Here is a 19118-nt window from a genome sequence, read left to right on the forward strand (position 1 = left end):
CAGGTTCGGCGGGTGCAGAGTGGGCTGGATTCGTGGTTCCTGGCTGGCACCAGGGGTATTGCTGTTGGAGCAGAGCCTCTGCTCATGGGAGTCCCAGTCTTTTAGAGGGTCAAGGCAGGCAGGTTATCCGGGTTTTCTACAGTTGCTGTCCGCAGGAGTCGCTGGGATTTAGCAGGAGCAGGTTCCATGATTGACAGGCCGGTAGGGCTGGGGCCAAGTCAGTTGGTGTCGTCCTGTTGTTAGCAGCTGCACGGCGGGTCCTCTTCTTCTTGATCTTCTTTCTTGTTTTCTTATCGAGATCTAAGGAAAGAAGGTTCAGGATGCCCCTAAATACTGGATTTAGGGGCGTTACAGGTATGGCAAGGGCAGGGACCAATAGGTCCCTGTCCTGGAGTGGGTACACCCCCTAGTCTGCTCCTCTCCTGTGAGAGGGGGGCAGGAGCATAGCTGTGATTGGGCAGGGCTCCCCATCTTCAAGAGAGCCGGAGCCCAGGGTCATGCTTCACCTCACCTCTCCCACCTGAAGGGTGGGGTTGGCACAGGCTGGCACACCCCACCTTCCGGACATAGGGTTTCCCGCCAGTCTTCCCACCAGAGTGGGAGTCAGAACTGATGGGGGCCAGTTTGCTGAGTACAGCAAGTGGCCTGGAGAAGCTCACAAGGGCGGCAGGCCTTTGAACCTTCCCCCTGCCCATCCTGGGGGAGGAGACCTGGCACCTCTCCCAGGATGTGCATTGTTGCAGGCCCAGGAGAGCGAGGGCTCTCCACCCAGGGGTCCAGCAACATTTCTGCTGTGTGGCAGTCTAGGCAGCCTCTCGGACCAGACGTGGATTGTAGGATAGGTGTTCAGAGGGCATCTCTAAGATGCCCTCTGATGCATTTTACATTAAATCTTACACTGGTATCAGTGCAGGTTTGATGTGCTGAGAAGTTTAATATCAAACTTGTCAGCCTTCAGTGTAGCCATTATGGTGCTGTGGAGTTCGTAATGACAACCTCCCAGTACCATATACTCTTAATGGCATCACTGCACTTACAGTGCCCAGGAATGGCCCTGGGTACTGTAGGGGCACAGAGCTCATGCACCTGTGCCCTCACCACTGGCATAGGGCACTCAGTTAGAGGGGTGACTGAGATATACCAGGGCAGTCGGTCTTGTGGGCATGGAACACAGGGATGTGTGCCATGTCGACTCTTTGTTTAGTTCTGTACTTAGACACTCAGCCTGCAGGGCCCCTAAGGGTGGCACAATAAGTGCTGCAGCTCAAATGGGTCTTCTCTGGTCATCATGCCCTGGGTACCTAGGGTACCATTTACTAGGGGCTGACAGGTAATCAGAGATGCCAATTGGGTTTTAGTTTCAACACAGTTGTAGGGAAGGAACACAGGCCCTGGGCACCTGGTTGGCTGGAGCCCAGGGCACACTCCGTCAAAGCACATCAGCAGTTCAGCAAAAAGTGGGGGCATATCAATGCAAGAAAAATGGCACTTTCTCACAATATATATATATATATATGTGATCAAGACAGGGGCTTCCCTGTCGAAACGCGCCATGTCCGGTGCGGCCTACTGAGCCGGGGCCTCGATTTTCGGCGCGCGCCGCGTGGCGTGAGGGGCCGCGCCGAGTGCTACAGAGGTGCCGGCCCTGCTGTTGGTCGACGGATCCTGGGTCCCTGGAGTGGCTGTCCCTGCCGGGCGACGCCGCTGGGGCGGCAGCTGCGGAGTGCGCTCGGCGACTGCCATTAATGGAGAGGGCCGGGGAGCGCGGCCGACATCGTTGGTGAGAGAGGAGCTGCCGCCGGCATGAGGAGGGCTGAGTCGGCCGGACGAGCGAATGCCCCGGGCCCAGCAAGAGACCGCCGAGAGATCAGGTCAGAGTGGTGCCCGGTGGGGAGACGGGCGGGGTGGTCGCTGAGCCGCATCACTATATCGGGGGTCAGGTCGGGCCCCCGGGCTCACCCCCATCCGGATTCCCTGAACGGCAATTTACCGCACTGTCCGGGAGGCCCGGGCCCGCGAGGAGGAGGGCCGGATCGCAACGGGCCGGGGGCCACAGTGGGACTTGATTAGCTAGGCGGTGGGGGGCTCGAGGGATCGGCAGGGTCCCACAGCTTATCGGGGGTCAGATCGGACCCCGGGGCATTGCATTAGAGGAGCGGATTGTGTGGTGGCTCCCCCGTGGCGTGAGGCCTAGTGGGCCATACGTTGCCGACACCTTTGGGAACCAGCTGGGGGGCGACGCTGCTCTCCGCGGGCTGCGGTGTGCGATCTATTCACTGCACCGCCATCTTGTCGCGGAGTGGCTGGCGGTGAGCGACATTTGCTGGGCGACACTACCTGGAAGAAGGCCGGAGGGAGGCCTCGCTCCTCAACGACAGCATGACACGGGGTGGAGGTGGAAATCTGAGTAAGCAGGGCCCCATTGATAAATTTACTGAAGCCGCCGGCGCTAAGGGGGTGCAAACTCAGGTGCCGGACAATGCTGCGCTCCTGGCTGCGATCACGCAGTCCAGAGATGTCCTGGACGCTAAAATTGGGGCTGTGGGCTCGGATGTTATGCTCCTTCGGCAGGACTTGCGCAACGCCGTGGAACGCATAACAGGCGCAGAAACGCGCATAACTGCAGTGGAGGACGACATGACTACCCTAAACAAGCATTAGAAATGCAATCGGGCTCGGATTTATTTGAGTTTGAGCTAATGGCATTGTAAATGGGTATGTGTTTATGCTAAGTGTTATGGAGTGTGTTAATGTGGTGTGTAGTGGAATTATGTGTGTTAGATTGGAATTGTAGCAATGGTGGCATGCTGTGTTTTTACATGAATATGTTTAAAACTAAAGTGTACCATACTGAGATTGCTACAATACTTAATTGTGGATGTGTAACAATCGATGCATGTACTGATGGCCGTGACTGCCTGTAGCGATTGTGCACTGATGGCTGGTGGTGTGTGTGCTTTGTGGGTGTGTATTAACTGCAGCAGGGCTGCTCTGTCTGGTCAAGTTCTCATTGGCACAGAATCTGCAGACTGGCAGTGCTGCTCTGTCTCTTCAACCTTCTACTGCAGCCAGCAGGGCTGCTCTGTCTCATCATCCTTCTAGTACAGCATAAAATCTGCAGGCTCGTAGGGCTGCTCTGTCGTGTCATCATTCTGGTGCAGCCACTGACTTATAGAACTAGTTCTTAAAATACGAAAAGTATGGTGGCATTTTTTAAGCAGCTGGCAAGATTATGTTTACCCCGAATAGGCTACTTAATGATTGTTGAACATTTTAGCCGCAGTAAATGAAAAACAAAAACAAATTAAACAGCACTGCGATACACATATACACTGACAAGCACAGCTGCGCCACAAAGTTGTTGTGAGACTTGTACGTGTCTTTCCTACATGCTGTTTTCAGTATTCGACTTAACCATGTCTATAGATGGTTCTAAGAACACACTGATGTAAGGCATAAGACAACAAATGTTTAGTTTTAAAAACATGTGAAGTTACTGAAAGTAGAAAAACAGACTCTCAAACACTCTTGGCCTCATAAAAGTAAAGAGGACATCTGTTTTCTGGTAATTACTCGTTATCTCATCTTGTCAGAGTAGTGTCACATTCCTACCCTCTTCCCTGGCCTCATGCTTCAGGGAGATGGGGCAAACAGATTCGAAGCTTTGTTTTCCCACTAAGACAAGGATCCATTAAAAAAATAACGGCAGCATATTGTCCCAAACATAAGTCCCTTAAAAGTTTTTGTTTAATAGCAAATGTAAGAGGACCTACAACATATTCGCTATATTTTTTCTTCCAATTATGTGATGTTTGTACCTTTTATGCTGCTACCTTAAATGAATATGGGTGTGCCTGTATGTCTGTGTGTAGCGTGTGTACTCTTCCATACCTACTGTAAGAGTGAACCCACGCTGCCTTCACTGTAGCTAGTTATTTGTGTGTTATATTGTATTGTAATTCCATTTATGTAGCACTTACTACCCCTGACGAGGTGTCGAAGTGGTATACTTGTATCTGCAGCAGGGCTGCTCTGTCTGGTCAAGTTCTCATTGGCACAGAATGTGCAGGCTGGCAGTGCTGCTCTGTCTCTTCATCCTTCTGGTGCAGCCAGTTATCTCCAGCAGGGCTGCTTTGTCTGGTCAATTTATCATTGGTACAGCACGGAGCGCATGCACTGATAAATATTAAAATGTGCAGGATGGCAGGGCTGCTCTGTCTCATCATCCTTCTCGTACAGCATAAAATAGGCAGGCTCGTAGGGCTGCTTTGTCTCATCTTCATTCTGGTGCAGCCACTGACTTAAGTGTTCTGTTGTTGTTGTTGTTAATTGTCACACAGCGCTGAGCTTACTCTGACGCACTGCATGATATAATATATTTATTATGTGTAGTATGTGTGTGCGTGGTGTATTGTGTTATATTGTATTGTAATTCCATTTATGTAGCACTTACTACCCCTGACGAGGCGTCGAAGTGGTATACTTGTATCTGCAGCAGGACTGCTCTGTCTGGTCAAGTTCTCATTGGCACAGAATGTGCAGGCTGCCAGTGCTGCTCTGTCTCTTCATCCTTCTGGTGCAGCCAGTTATCTCCAGCAGGGCTGCTCTGTCTGGTCAATTTATCATTGGTACAGCACGGAGCGCATGCACTGATAAATATTAAAATCTGCAGGATGGCAGGGCTGCTCTGTCTCTTCATCCTTCTGGTGCAGCCAGTTATCTCCAGCAGGGCTGCTCTGTCTGGTCAATTTATCATTGGGACAGCACGGAGCGCATGCACTGATAAATATTAAAATCTGCAGGATGGCAGGGCTGCTCTGTCTCATCATCCTTCGCGTACAGCATAAAATAGGAAGGCTCGTAGGGCTGCTTTGTCTCGTCTTCATTCTGGTGCAGCCACTGACTTAAGTGTTCTGTTGTTGTTGTTGTTAATTGTCACACAGCGCTGAGCTTACTCTGACGCACTGCATGATATAATCTATTAATTATGTGTAGTATATGTGTGCGCGTGGTGTATTGTGTTATACTGTATTGTAATTCCATTTATGTAGCACTTACTACCCCTGACGAGGCATCGACGTGGTATACTTGTATCTGCAGCAGGGCCGCTCTGTCGGGTCAAGTTCCCATTGGCACAGAATGTGCAGGCTGGCAGTGCTGCTCTGTCTCTTCATCCTTCTGGTGCAGCCAGTTATCTCCAGCAGGGCTGCTCTGTCTGGTCAATTTATCATTGGTACAGCACGGAGCGCATGCACTGATAAATATTAAAATCTGCAGGATGGCAGGGCTGCTCTGTCTCATCATCCTTCTAGTACAGCATAAAATATGCAGCCTCGTAGGGCTGCTTTGTCTCGTCTTCATTCTGGTGCAGCCACTGACGATGCAGACGAACGCGCGCCCACCAAATGCACTGCAGAATGGTGAAGGCGCCCACAGCATCTGGATTCCATTACAGAGCCACCCTGACAGCTCCTAATTAAAATTAATGGACTGCCGCAGCCACTGACGATGCAGACGAACGCGCGCCCGCCAAATGCACTGCAGAATGGTGAACGCGCCCACAGCATCTGGATTCCATTACAGAGCCACCCTGACAGCTCCTAATTAAAATTAATGGACTGCTGTGCGCATAACCGCACAGAATATGCCAAAATGGCAAACGACAATTACATATAGCCTATCGCGTCAAGGCTACTAAAAAGACAGCACAGCGAAGACGAATCACTATGCAGATGCCATAAAAAAGGACTGCAAAAGCTCGCGCACTGAGGAATTTTTCAGGCAAGAGTCAGAAACCCCTTAACAATAGGAGCTCGTAGCTCCGCCCCACTTCGTGGAGACGTCGCCGAGCCCTAAAAAGAGGGTCGTTGCCCTGGAAAGGACTCAGAAGGGACTGGTGTCGAGAGCTGAAGAGGCGGAGTGACGCGCCAGGCGCAGCAACCTTCGCTTCCTGGGGTTTCCAGAGGATTGCGAAAAGGGTAATGCGGAGCGTTTCCTAACACAATGGCTGGAGGGATGGATGCCGGCCGACGCTCTCTCACGCTGCTTCGTGGTGGAAAGGGCCCATCGGGCTCTGACGCAAAAAACCTCAGGTGGGAGAGCGCCCTCGCCCCATGATTGCTAAACTACTAAATTATGCCGACAGAGACGCTATCCTGAAACAGGCGAGATTGAAGGGCCAGCTTATGTTCGAGAACTCTCATATCCTCATTTTCCCGGACTACACGAAGTTGGTCCAGCAGCAGAGACAATCTTTCACCAAGGCTCGCCTTCGGGGCTTGAAGCTACCCTATGCCCTGCTCTACCCGGCGCGTTTGCGGATCGTCTTTCAGTCCCGCACCTTCTTTTTTGACACCCCGGAGGCCGTTTTTCAGTGGACGGATGAGACTTTGAGGGTACGCGTCAACACAGCAATGGGCGGGGAGTCCGACTCCTCCACCGGGGGCCCCCCTGGTGGGGGTCCTGAAGACCAGCGAAAGCGCCGAGGCAGGTCTCGCTCGAGGTGCAGCTCACACTCACGATCAAAAACACGTACAGATAAGGAATCGCAGGAGGCCAATGAGGATGTGCCCTGAATGTGGGGGGAACTGACAATTGCTCATCCATTTGATTGATAACATTGACCAGGGCGTTATGGCTCGGCTGGGGGCTACGCTTGTTCAGGGTTGGGAGGGGACGGCAGTCTAGTTACACATGGGCTGTGATGAGGGGATCCATTGGATGGGGTGCTCCCGGGCTCCCGGTTGGGGCCGGGATCACACCCCTACCACGACAGGTGCTTCCGTGTTTGGGAGGTGCGGGGGGGGGGGATTTGTTGGGGCTCGGGGTTGTTCTAGTTCAAGGGAAGGGTCTGCGCGCAATATGCTGCTTCCGATCCGTAGTGGGTGCTGCCGTTGCTGCCCACGGCGGGATGTGTATACATTGTTTGCTACAACACAAATGTCATCAGATAATGTGGGATCACGGCTAGGTCCTTGCGGGACACGCATACTGAGTTGGAATGTGCGGGGGATGCTAGATAAGGTGAAGAGGGGGGCTGTGTTTGCTTGGGCCAAGAGAAGGGGAACTGATATTTTGCTACTGCAAGAAACTCACCTGTTGGGCACCAAAGTGCTATGCCTTCAGCGAAATGGCTTCACACAAGCCTTTCATTCTGGCTTCACGAGGGGGTCGAGGGGTGTGGCCATTCTGGTACATCGTAGAGTCCCCTTTACTCATAGACGCACATGGCTAGACGCACAGGGCAGATATGTATTCGTTCAGGGTGAGATTGGGGGTGAGGTGGTGGTCATTGGTAGTGTGTATGCGCCGCCCCCGCTGCAGTGGGCCCTGGTGGAGAAGCTGATGTCTCTTTGGGTGGACATGCCTACTGGTCTGTCTATTGTGGGGGGGACTGGAATGACGTCATGGAGGTCTCGTGGGACAGATGGCGGGGCGCTGCTGGTGCTGGCGAGGTGGCGTGGAGGGAGGGGCAAGCGACTCGATTGAAAGCAATGGTCATGGGATTGGATTGGGTTGACTCCTGGAGGTACAAACAAGGGGCGCGTAGGGAATACACATACTTTTCCTCCGCGCGAGACTCGTTCTCACGTCTAGACTACATCTTTGTTCCACGGACAATGGCCACCAGACTTCTGTCAGTGGAGATTTTACCCTGGGCTAACTGAACTCGGGAAAGGCGCCCGGTCCGAATGGTTTCCCGAGCGAATTCTTTAGACAATATACGACGCAGTTGACACCCCACTTCCGGCCGGTCATTGAGGAGGCGTGTGAGAGTGGTACGCTGCCCCCGGATTAGAGACATGCGGAGGTAGTAGTCTTCCTGAAGCCGGGGCTCCCCCCGGAGAGACATGAGTCCTATCGGCCGATCTCGTTGCTCAATACCGAGGCCAAGATACTGGCAAAGGCCCTCGCTAATAGACTCAAGCCCCACATCACGGAATTGGTTCACCAGGAGCAGGCCAGCTTTATGCCACGGCGTGCCACTCGGCACAATATCAGGCGAGCTCAGGTTGCGATTTCGGCCTGGCGGGGCTTGGGAGAGCGGGCTGCGCTGCTGTTGGCGGACATGGATAGGGCGTTCGACTCCCTGAGCTGGACGTATTTATTTGCCCTATTGGGCCGTCTGAATCTAGGCCCCCGATTCCTGGCCTATGTACGGCTCCTCTACACGGATCTCACGGCAGCGGTGCGAGTGGGCGGAGGAATATCCCGCTCTTTTAATATCCGGCGGGGGACGAGACAGGGATGCCCCCTCTCCCCTTACCTGTTCGCACTCACAATGGAACCCCTTGTGGCGTGGGTGCGGATCGACGCCCAGCTAAAGGGTTTCCAGTGGGCGACTGCTGTGGCGGATAGGATAGCCTTATACGTAGATGACGTGCTGTTCTTTCTCACAGACCTGGACCGATCGGGGCCTCGCATTCTGCGAATCTTACAAATATTTGGCGAAACCTCGGGTCTCTATATGAACCCAGGGAAGTCCACCCTCTGGATTCTGGGGGGCCCACAGCCAATTGGAGAGTGGGCCGACGGGATTCAGGTGGCTGCAGATGGAGTGCGATATTTGGGGGTGTACCTTACAGAGGATGCATCCGTGGCCCTAGAGCATAATGTTGCCCTGGTGTGGGAGCGCACACGAGAAGATCTCAAGGTATGGGCCAGAATGCCGCTCTCCATTCAGGGTAGATCTGCCATTTTTAAGATGGTGGCGCTCCCGCGCATACTGTATCAACTGCAGAATCATCCGGCGTTAGTTCCACAAGATTGGTTTTGGCGCCTAAATGCGGCATTGAGTGGCTTTCTGTGGGAGGGGGGCGCTGTGCGGGTTGCATTGCGGACTTGCTTTCGCTCCACTTATACAGGAGGGCTGGCCTCATCGGACGTCCTGTCATACTATCAGGCATCCCACCTCCTGGTACTGAACGACTGGTGGTATGCGGACAGGGGAGACCCCGCATATGCGGTGCAATGAGCCCTGATGGGCTCTGCCTCCTTACACACGCTACTATACTCAGCATCTCTTCGGAGATCCCTACCATCCGTCACGCGGGTGGTCTTTCAGGTTTGGCGGCAGGCCCTGCGTAGGGTGGGCTGGTGGAATGTCCTAACGTTAGAAACCCCATTGTGGCAGAATGGTAGATTGCCTCAGCTCGCGGCCCTGGTGGGGTTCCGAAAGTTGGGACGCGATAGGCATCTCCACACTGGGTGATGTCATGTCTGGGGGAGTGCTCAAGTCCTTTGACACTCTGCGGGAGGAATTCGAGATGCCACGTACCCAATTCTATAAATACCTCCAATTCCGGCATGCTCTGACCCCATATCTTCAGGGAGTGGAAGACATACTGGAATTCAGTCCCATCGAGGCCAAGGTCTTTATGGGAGAACTGCCAGACAAAAAGATATCCCGCATTTACCAAACCTTAGTGCGCCACAGCTCCACAGACCTTGCAAAACTCAGGGCCAAGTGGGAGCGGGATGTTGGGGAGCTAGACGAGGAGGACTGGGTGGAGGCGCTAGAGGGACCCAGGGGAGCAGCCATTTCCACGCGCCTGCGACTAATACAATTTAGATACCTTCATCGTACGTATTACACTAGACAGCGCTTGTGGAGGGCGGGATTGATAGCATCCCCAGATTGCCTTAGATGCGGATCAGAAGTGGGTACGCTGTTACATACGGTATGGGTTTGCAGAGTTCTAAGGCGGTTCTGGGATAGAGTATTCGGTTGTTTGAATGAGGCCCTGGCCTGGCAGCTTCAGAAAGATCCCAAATTGGCCCTTCTTCACGTGCTGGCTGGAGTGGGGGGCAACCGATATAAGCGTAATTTGCTACTATTGGGACTAACTCTGGCCAAAAGGGACATTGCGAGATCTTGGAAGGCGCCCCGAGCCCCGTCACTCACAGCTTGGCAGAATGGGATGGACTTTTGTATGGGCCTGGAACAGCCAATATATGTAGCAAGGGGATGCCCGCTCAAGCATTATAGAATATGGAAGCGGTGGGCGGACTATCGTGGCCTGGACTTGGAACCGTCTCCAGAGGAAGATGCCCTCCAGCTCACTTAACAGCCTGACAGCCTGTGGTATGGGCGGACACTGTGGCACGTTTGGCAAGTGTACCATATTCCAAGCGCAACACGGGCGGAGTAAACAGCGGCGCGCGCGGTGGGGAGGGGGGTTGAGGGTGGGTGGGGGGGAGGGGGTTGTGCAACCATTGCATTTCTTTGTTTGTTTACCTGTTTGATTGCCTATGAAAATACTTGCATGTCCATGTACTTGATAATTTGCTTTTAGTGATTATCTCTGGCTGTCAGAGCATTACTTGATATGTGTCCACCATGCAACCAATAAAATCTGTTTTAAAAAAAAAAAAGAACCAGAGGAGACCTCTCTCCTCGTCTTACGATTGCTTTTTTAGATGGCTTTGATGTGAATTTTTTATTTCCCAGTTTTTTGTTGCTTCTGCATATAAACATTAATTTGTAATTATTGTCCAATGCCCATATAAAACATACACAAGACCCTTCAGCGAGTTGGTGCCACCACCTTTCCCTTGTAGTGGACAGCACCCTAAACTGTCCCTAACTGGCAAGCATATTTCCTCTTGAAGCATTAGGTGTGCACTGTGAAACCCTCTTTGCTATCTGCTCTAGTAACATGCAACTGCTCCACCTTTCAGGCATCTACTGAAAACTGCACCACGGAGCAAGTGAAAAGCTTCCAGACTGAGATCCTTCTCGCGACCATCAATATCTTTCATGTCATTGGCCAGGATGGAACCCAGACTGTTTCTGCAAGAGGGAGAGGTGAGCATTGGTACTTGTGGCTGTTATTGCAAGGTGGCACATGAGCTTTATTTATAGTCATCATATATCCATAATACAATAGAGGTCACTTGTCACAGCTCTTTTAACTTGCGCCCACAACATATATTACAGGGTCACTCTTCACCAAGATCAAGCACTGGCCACTGTGCATATGGATCACTCTGTCAAACTTGGCTTGGAGCCATGCACGGTAATACTTATGGCCAGTTACCTGGACTTCTTTTTCAAAGACACAGTATCACCCTAATGCGTAAGGATGCAGTTGCTACAACCACAATTTTTCTGATCTACTAATTGAGGATCCATCCGAGTTGCCATAACTTACCAGATCTACTGATGGATGATCTATCACCCATACCACAATTAATTGGGTTTACTTTTTGAGGTTCCGCCACCACTACCAGGACTTGTCTCATTGACTAATGTAGGGCGCCTGACCTCATGATGGCTTAAATTCAAGTTATCGTCTCACACTAGCACATGTATGGTACATGCCTTGATTCAAGCTGCATTCAATAACACTTCCTAGTCCCAGTAACAAGGATGAAACATGTCTGCTGCTAACTAGGACATGAAAATCTCCATTGTGTCTTAATAAAATCCATTCTCATTAACATTAATGGTATTTACCGGGCACGCCGTACAGTTTGGTGGTTTGTCTGTTTCCAGAATTATATAGTAGTGCTGTTTTGTACCCTAAAATTGATTGCTAACAACTCAACTGCTTGCATGCTTACGTTGGGCTCAGTTGACCACTAACTGACAGCGTTGGGTGTCGTGCTTGATTTTTAGGATAAGCCCCCCTCGATATATGCTGACAGACAGTTGGGTAATTATTGAAGATTGGAACTGTACCCCTTTTGGCTGTGCCTCAGCAGTTACCATTGTTACCCTGGTGGTTGTTCTGATACAGCCAAGTAGCTTGGTGTTGCCAGTGCATGACCCTGAGTGGTAGACATGTCGCCGGATACAGTAGGTGTATGGGACATTTGGAAGCACACCAACATGTAATGAGCAGATTGTCATAATATGAAGCATTGTCTGTCTACATCAGCCTAAACTCATTTCACAAAATTAAGCCCCTAATCAATCACTTTACAGATTGATAGCGATTTGGATTACTGCACTGCTTTGTAATACTAGGTGTTTTAATTTGTCTGTAATTCCATTCCTCTGGCTCACAAAATATTCAAATTGCAACAACCACTTAGTGTGTCTGTCTACCATTCCTAAACTTGGATCTGATTGTTGAAATGTGTATTAAGTATTTGCATTGTGTAGCATAGCTAATCATTTATAAGTATTGTTTATGAAAAGCGTTATTTTCTTTCTATAAAAATGCCTCGGTGATCATCTGTTAAAGTGGACCTGCTCCAGGTTCATGTCCGTAACATTTTATACACTTGAACACATCAATGCTTGAATGTAACTTTTTCTAAAGGTTACAAATTTCCGCTACAACAGTGCTCCATGTTTGTCATATTCGCTGGCGGCATTTTTGTAAGTTTGGTGAAGTGCTTAATTTGAGCCTGTGGTTTCCTGTGCTGGGCACCGGCACTTAATTTTCAACACTGGCGCTTATGACAGTCTGCCACATGGTGGTGCTTTCTCTCTAATTTAGATGTGAGCCCAACAGCAGATGTATTTTAATTCAATAAGCATTAAAATTACTATTCCTGGCCAGCAAAGCCATTCTTATAGTTTGGGGGTTCTGGAATGGTCTGAATTGTCACACTTGTAAGAGTGTGATGGTTATTAGTGGTATTGGTACTCTCATTGGCAGCGATGGCATTGGCAATGGGTGGTGCAAGCTGCAGTGGCCTCCAGACGAGGGCCCTGGCACTTATTTAATAATTTTTTTAACAAATTAAGCTCTGGTTTGGTGGGCTTTAGCCTGCAGAGGCAAAGTAAGTGAAGGCTTTGGTTGGCATCTAGTGTATTTTTGCCAAAAATGTCTGCTCACTGAATAGGCCCAAGAAAAAGTACAACAACAATGTGCACTGTGATATGAGTGTGGGTTTTTAGACTGTATCTGTATGCGTTTGTGTCTGTATGTGTGTGTGCTTCCACACACAGATAGCATCAAGAGTGTGATCACTCGAATAGTGTCTATTTGAAGAATTGTTCTAGTACATGCAGTGAGGAGTGCATGTGTGTCTTTATGTACCTTTGGTGTCTTTGTGTGTGTGTGAGAGAGCGAGAGAGATGAACACTGGAAGTATGTGGATACTCGGGTTCTGTACAAAGAGCTTTGACTTTCTATACTGAGTGCATATGTGTGTGTGTGTCTACTGAAAGAGTGTGAATAGTGTACGCTCTAGATCAGAGTATGCATAAAGGGCAAGGAAGGTTTTCATTGAGACTTGGGGCAGCAGGCGTAACCTGCGTAATTTGATGTAGCGCATTTCTGCAAAATTACGCAAGATTATTCAGAGTTAAACGAGGAGAGGTACTCAACATTTAGTGCTATTTTCGTAGCACAATATGCAAACTCACTTCCAAAATGGAGCTGAGGTCTGCTGAGCCCAGCAGGCCGCCATAACTGGTAGGGCCAGCCATTCTCAATGGGGTCGCAAATTGCGAGTGCCTCATTAATATTCATGAGGCATGCAGTTTGCAACCCATTGGGAATCGCAAACAATGTCTGAGACACTGTCGTACATTGTGATTTGCGACTCACAAATTTTGACTTGCAATTTGTCACAATTTATGAGTCGCAAATCACAATGGTCGTACATCTGGCTCTCAGTCACTCATTGCACCTACCTGCAGGAGAATCTCTGCTCCCCGTTTTAATTTCAGACCGGTTGCTGCCTACACAGTGAAAGGCAAACTAGCAGCTTTAAACAGCTGCCTGAATTTCACTAATATACTGTTCCAAGTGCAGGCACAGGGCATTTGTGGTGATACTGTGCACTGTCCCAGACTTACAAGGATACCAGTGTGCTGTATCCATCATGTGGCCCAAGTGTTAGTTAGCAGACTTCATCTCAAACCTGATATAATGTAATAAGTAGAAGACAATGTCTTTCCAAAATGGCTCTGATCAGATGCAGATATATGAATGTTTTTGCTCCCCTCAGGTGAAAAGACAGGGACATCTGACGCAGATGGGACCAACAGTGCAGTCTCCACAATTGTCAGCAACATATCTTACTTCTGTCAAAAACTGGTGGACAAACTCTACTCTGGAACATTCAACTCTGACCCCAAACAAATCCTCCTCTTCATCACGGAGCAGATCACCATGGTGAGTGCAGTAGTCTGAGCAGATTGTGTGAGTCCCAGTACACCTAAGGTAAACTGAACTTATTTTATTCAAGAAAAGAACAGCAACAGGAGAGGTCAAGAGGGCTAAGGAAAAGAAGATATCTGCTTCACACTCCACTGAACACCCCTTCAAACTGACAGTTATGCATTCATACATGTATGTAGATTTTGGAGCATATGTATCAAAGGATACATTTGCGATTCTCAAAATTTGATTTTTAGAGAATCGCAAAATGCTATGTATGTAGGATTTGCAAATAATTTTGTGAATCCTACATATTCCTTAATTGCGAATCGCAATTTGCAATTAAGGAACACCACCCCATTCATTTCTATGGGCCTAGAGGCCCATGGGAATGAATGGGAAGACATTTTCAATTTGTGATTCTCAATTAGAGAATCGCAAATTGAGAATGCAATTTCAAGGGTGCCAGGGTGTCAAAAGGACACCCTGTTGCACCCCTGAAATGTACATGTGTTCACATGTGGGACACATACATGCCCTAAGGGCATGTATGTGCGACACATGGCACTTTGAGAAATGCAAATTACCACCAACTTGAAGTTGGTGGTAATTTGCGATTTCTTAAGGCGAAATTACACAGCTTGGGTGCTTTTTACATCGCATTTAAGGAATCTCAAATTGCGATTCCTTAAATGCTTTTGCAAAATAAGGAATCACAAATTTTGTGATTCCCTATTTTGCGATGGCCTTTTGGGATGATACATCCCATAAGGCTTTTTCCCGTTCGCAAACGGGCCGATTCTGAGAATTGGCCCGTTTGTGAACCGGAAATGGGCTTCATACATATGCACCTTTGGTTCCAGCGTATGCATGACACCTCAATGCTTCTTGACAGAGCAGTTGATTCTGCACAGAGGAATGAATCTTGATCTCTCATCTCATGAGTCTTTCACAATAAGATATGATTGATGTGGATTTTGTGTATTCAATGTGGATTTGGGAGACTCCGTCGATCCTTGAAGGTTGGGTGGTCCCTGCGATGAGCATGGCAGTGTCTACCCTGAACAGCAGTCTCTTCCACTCACTCATAAAACAGAGCAAGATGACAATTCTCTCTGGTGAGACTAAGATATTCTATAACCGTGGGCCACTGCTTCTGACAGATTTCTCTCAGTCTTGTTTTGCAGTTGAACATTGGATTTGCAAATGAGCATTCCCTAAATGTAGGCCGCAACAATGAAGGCAAGAAGGCTGTAGCATGGACAAATATTAGTTCCTGTGGATTTTATTTTCTAGAAACGTATTTTATTGTGTCAATTATTACATACCAAACGACGCTCCCTATCTCAGGAAGCCGTCGATGTATATCAGCCACAATGTATTGAAATTTACTTTTCCTTTACAATATTGGTATATGAAACAAGTAAAAGCAATAACCGTTTCCCATTGTAACCTCCCCCCCCATTGTGCTGCAACCGATTCATGCCTCAAATCTCTTAAGCTACCCAACCATCCCATGATAACCACATAGTATCTCTTCACACAACTCTCTGACCCGCATCTTCCGATATCCATGCCAATGCATAATTTCCCCCTTGGTCCGTTGACTCCAACCATAAGTCCCGGTATTCAGCCCATTTCTTCCAAATTTTCACATGTTTCTGCGGGCACCCCCTAGCCTTGAACACTGGTTGCTCTATTCCCATACAAAAGTCCAGCCCTTTTACCAAGTAGATAGTTTCGGTGTGGCCAGTGCTTTACACATTTTTGCAATATCCCTCTTGGCTAACGTGAATCCTAGCAATAAGACATGACGTTTAGACAGGTTTCCCCCAATTCACCCGATAATGTGTAATATACTTAAGTTCGGTGATACAGGGATATCCCAGCTCCTCTGCTAAGCACGCCCTGACCCCATCACAAAAGGCAGTGCCTACCGGACAGTGCCATATTGTGTGTATAAAGGAGCCCTCCGCATGACCACATCGCAGGCACTCCTGTGACGCCACCACTCCCGCCTTCAAAAGTCTCTGCCTTGTATAATAGACCCGGTGCAGGTACTTGAACTGTTTCAGGCGCAGCCTGGTGGCTGTCGCCGCCCCAAGTTCCTGTGGATTTTAATTTGATTCTTTCCATTATGTACAGAACGAAGAGCTAGTTTAAGTCTCTGGTGATATGATCTGACATTTTCAATTTCAGACATAGCGTGGCCACTTATAGCTGGGGCTCTGACATCACTGGATCTTGTTCGCCCACGCCCCTTTATTCATTATTTTGGAGTAGTATAACAGTGATATTGTCTTGACCCTGCTGAATTCTATCCTGTTTTTCTAGAATTCTGCAAGGACTCTTTAGACAGCTGACAAGTTTGTATTTTTGATCTTGGTTATGGTCAGGATCTTTTCTTAGAACAATAATTAAAAAGTCAAACCAGATCATCACTGTTTGGACCATTTGAGCGATTGCTGAGGACAGTGCCCATATTCCACTTGTAATGGGACAGCGAGTATGAAATTAGGACGTTGCATGGTCAGCATTATTTAAGTTTTGCCACCATTCAAACATAATTAGATTTCCATCTTGCAAAGGCAAATGTGTCTTGTGAAGCCTGTGATTTAAATGTCAGGTGGGGAATCATTCCCTTAGCATAAGTAGGCCTACGTATCGCTATTCCAGGTTTGGGAGACCAATATCCACGGTTTGCATGCAGACTTTGTATCCCACTTCCTATCAGTTGACTCCTATTTGAGAAACTGAAGCAAATACACTGTAGGGCTGCTCCTGAGATCCAAGCCTGTGTTCCAAGCTGGTGCAGGAATCTCTCACAGTTCACCTTGTTATATGTCAGCCAAGATCTGAGTCAGGGGAAGATTGGAGGTGGTCTCTGTTGCCACCTAGCATGCACTTGATCACCCTTAATATTCTGAACGCTGACCTTTGGTCATGGCGGCTGTTGCTTGCCTCCAGTTTGTTTTGGGGCAGACAATTGGATTCATCCACCATGATCTTCCTGGGGAAAGGGAGAATGGATCTGAACTAAGGTATTATTTGAGGCACAGGACATTCTTTCAGAAGATATGAGTTTGGTCAAAATTGAGCACACTGATTGGTGAATTTACACTGGATTGTTTCTGTTACAGCAGGTCGCTTGTATTTAGTCTGGAGTGTGTGTCCCTGTACTTCACTTGACCTTTTCACCCCTGACCCTCTCCCCAAGTGAAGTCTATGTAGCACTTGTAATGGGCAATAGATCTCAATGCCGCGTAAGGTCCAGGTAGGCGAGGGCAATGCTCGTTACTGCCTCACGTTTAAACTTTCCTGCTACTCTCCCCTAGTGTTTATATTCCGTTCTGCTATACACCAGACTATTTGTTCCTGCTAGTGTTTCTGCAGCAGTCGGGGCCTACTCGTTGGTGTCTCTATATCATTCTGTGCCTAAAGTTTGTATGGCATTCTTTGTATTCCTGGCCAATGTTTCAACATCATTGTGTTTCTTCCCTGTCATTTGAGGGTTGCCAGAGGTTGCACCTGCGACCACTGGCTTGTTCTTTGCTACCCCCTGCCAGTGACCATGCAAACACTGGCTTCATTTTAAGGATCTTGAGGGGCTGGCTGAAAAATGTTAGATTTCTGGGGGAACGTGCAGCACAGCTTGTTTTTTATTTGTATTTCAGATGTGTTTCAACAGTAACTAACATGGCAATAAAATACGATAAAGAAGAAAATAAAAAATAACTCATTGACATGGGCAGTCTAACGAAACATGTCCATTTCACCTTTAATTCACAATAGTGCGTACAATTTATGTAAAGTTTAGTGCCCAGTACCTTCAAAAGTTAGACAGAAGGTACACGTTACATCTTTCACCATAAAGTTATGAGCAGTATAAATCAGTATCAAGTCAAAACAATCATCATTCGGTTAATTTTAACAATAAAGGATTTTCATTAAATCACACATATTTATTTATTTACATGTATTAATAAAAAATGTCTCGAAGACATGTGTTACATCAGATATAAAATGTACATATAAATAAATAAATACATTTATAAATCAGTCAATATGCAACATGCCAAAGCCAGGGTCAGTGAATTATTGGTCAGGGGCATATGTTAAAGTGTATAACTGTATACCAAGCCTTGATCACCTCCTCCATCTTGGCCAAGTATTCTATAAGAGGCCCCCAGATATCTCAGGGACAAGATATGCTGGCTTGGAGCGTAGCATGGGCCTTCATCGCACATCACCACAACCCCAACCCAGTGTGCTTCTTTAGAGGTTGGACTAAGCGTCCATAACATAGGCACTTTTCATTTAGCTGGGAGTAATGAAATGTCAGCCACTTTTCTGGCTGTCTTTGGCAGGGCCAAATGGGAACCCAAGGCAGCCCGCCCTGGAAATTTTCTCGGACCAGCCCCTGGGGAGCACTACCAGGCAGCAGGAGACTATAAATGCTTGCTGCTTTTGTTACTGGGGGCAGATATTGCAACACCACTGCAAAACCGGCCCCCAGTAACAAAACAGGCCCCCACTGCTACAAAACCAGCATCCACCCTTCCAGCTTTCTGGGAAAACGCCGATGCCTGGTCCGGCCAGTCCGGCACTGGTCTTTGGAATTTTTTGCACACAGACGATTAGGACCACCAGTGGCATTATTGGCTTACCTACATCTAACATCATTGTCAAAGTTGACACAATAGTTCTTCAGTGTGCCTGTACCTCTGGGCATCTCCAGGCTAAATGTATAAAATCCACCATTGGGGTCAGTCACGGTACATTGTGCTTTGGTTTTGTAACAAATTGAAATGTAAGGGTTTGTGTCTAATGGATAATTTATTTATTATTTCCTTGTATGCTTTCTAAGCTTTATTCTGAAAAATGTGTAGAACTTTGTAGGTGGAACAATAACCTAGCAAGTTGAATGTTGACTGCAAAAACCTGTGTGAAAGGCATGCAGTCACAGTTGCAAACCCTTAAGTGGTCTACAGAAGGTAATTTGGTTTGTGGAGTGTGCTTTATACATGCAAAACCTATTTAGTGAATATAAACCAA

At 48.2% G+C, this 19118-nt stretch overlaps 1 protein-coding gene across 2 annotated transcripts in view; it reads left to right on the forward strand.

Moving 5' to 3' along the window:
* The window catches only part of WDFY4 (WDFY family member 4), a 1018342-nt gene that overhangs the window by 607285 nt on the left and 391939 nt on the right, over positions 1 to 19118 (forward strand). For both annotated transcript variants that reach the window (XM_078642707.1, XM_078642708.1), the window contains 2 exons: positions 10681 to 10807; positions 13912 to 14078. In XM_078642707.1, coding sequence (XP_078498833.1) covers positions 10681 to 10807; positions 13912 to 14078 — 294 coding nt within the window. The remainder of the gene's footprint in view (positions 1 to 10680; positions 10808 to 13911; positions 14079 to 19118) is intronic.

This window comes from Lissotriton helveticus, chromosome 5_1 (assembly GCF_964261635.1).
Source record: "Lissotriton helveticus chromosome 5_1, aLisHel1.1, whole genome shotgun sequence".
In the NCBI taxonomy this organism is placed as follows: Eukaryota; Metazoa; Chordata; class Amphibia; order Caudata; family Salamandridae; genus Lissotriton; species Lissotriton helveticus.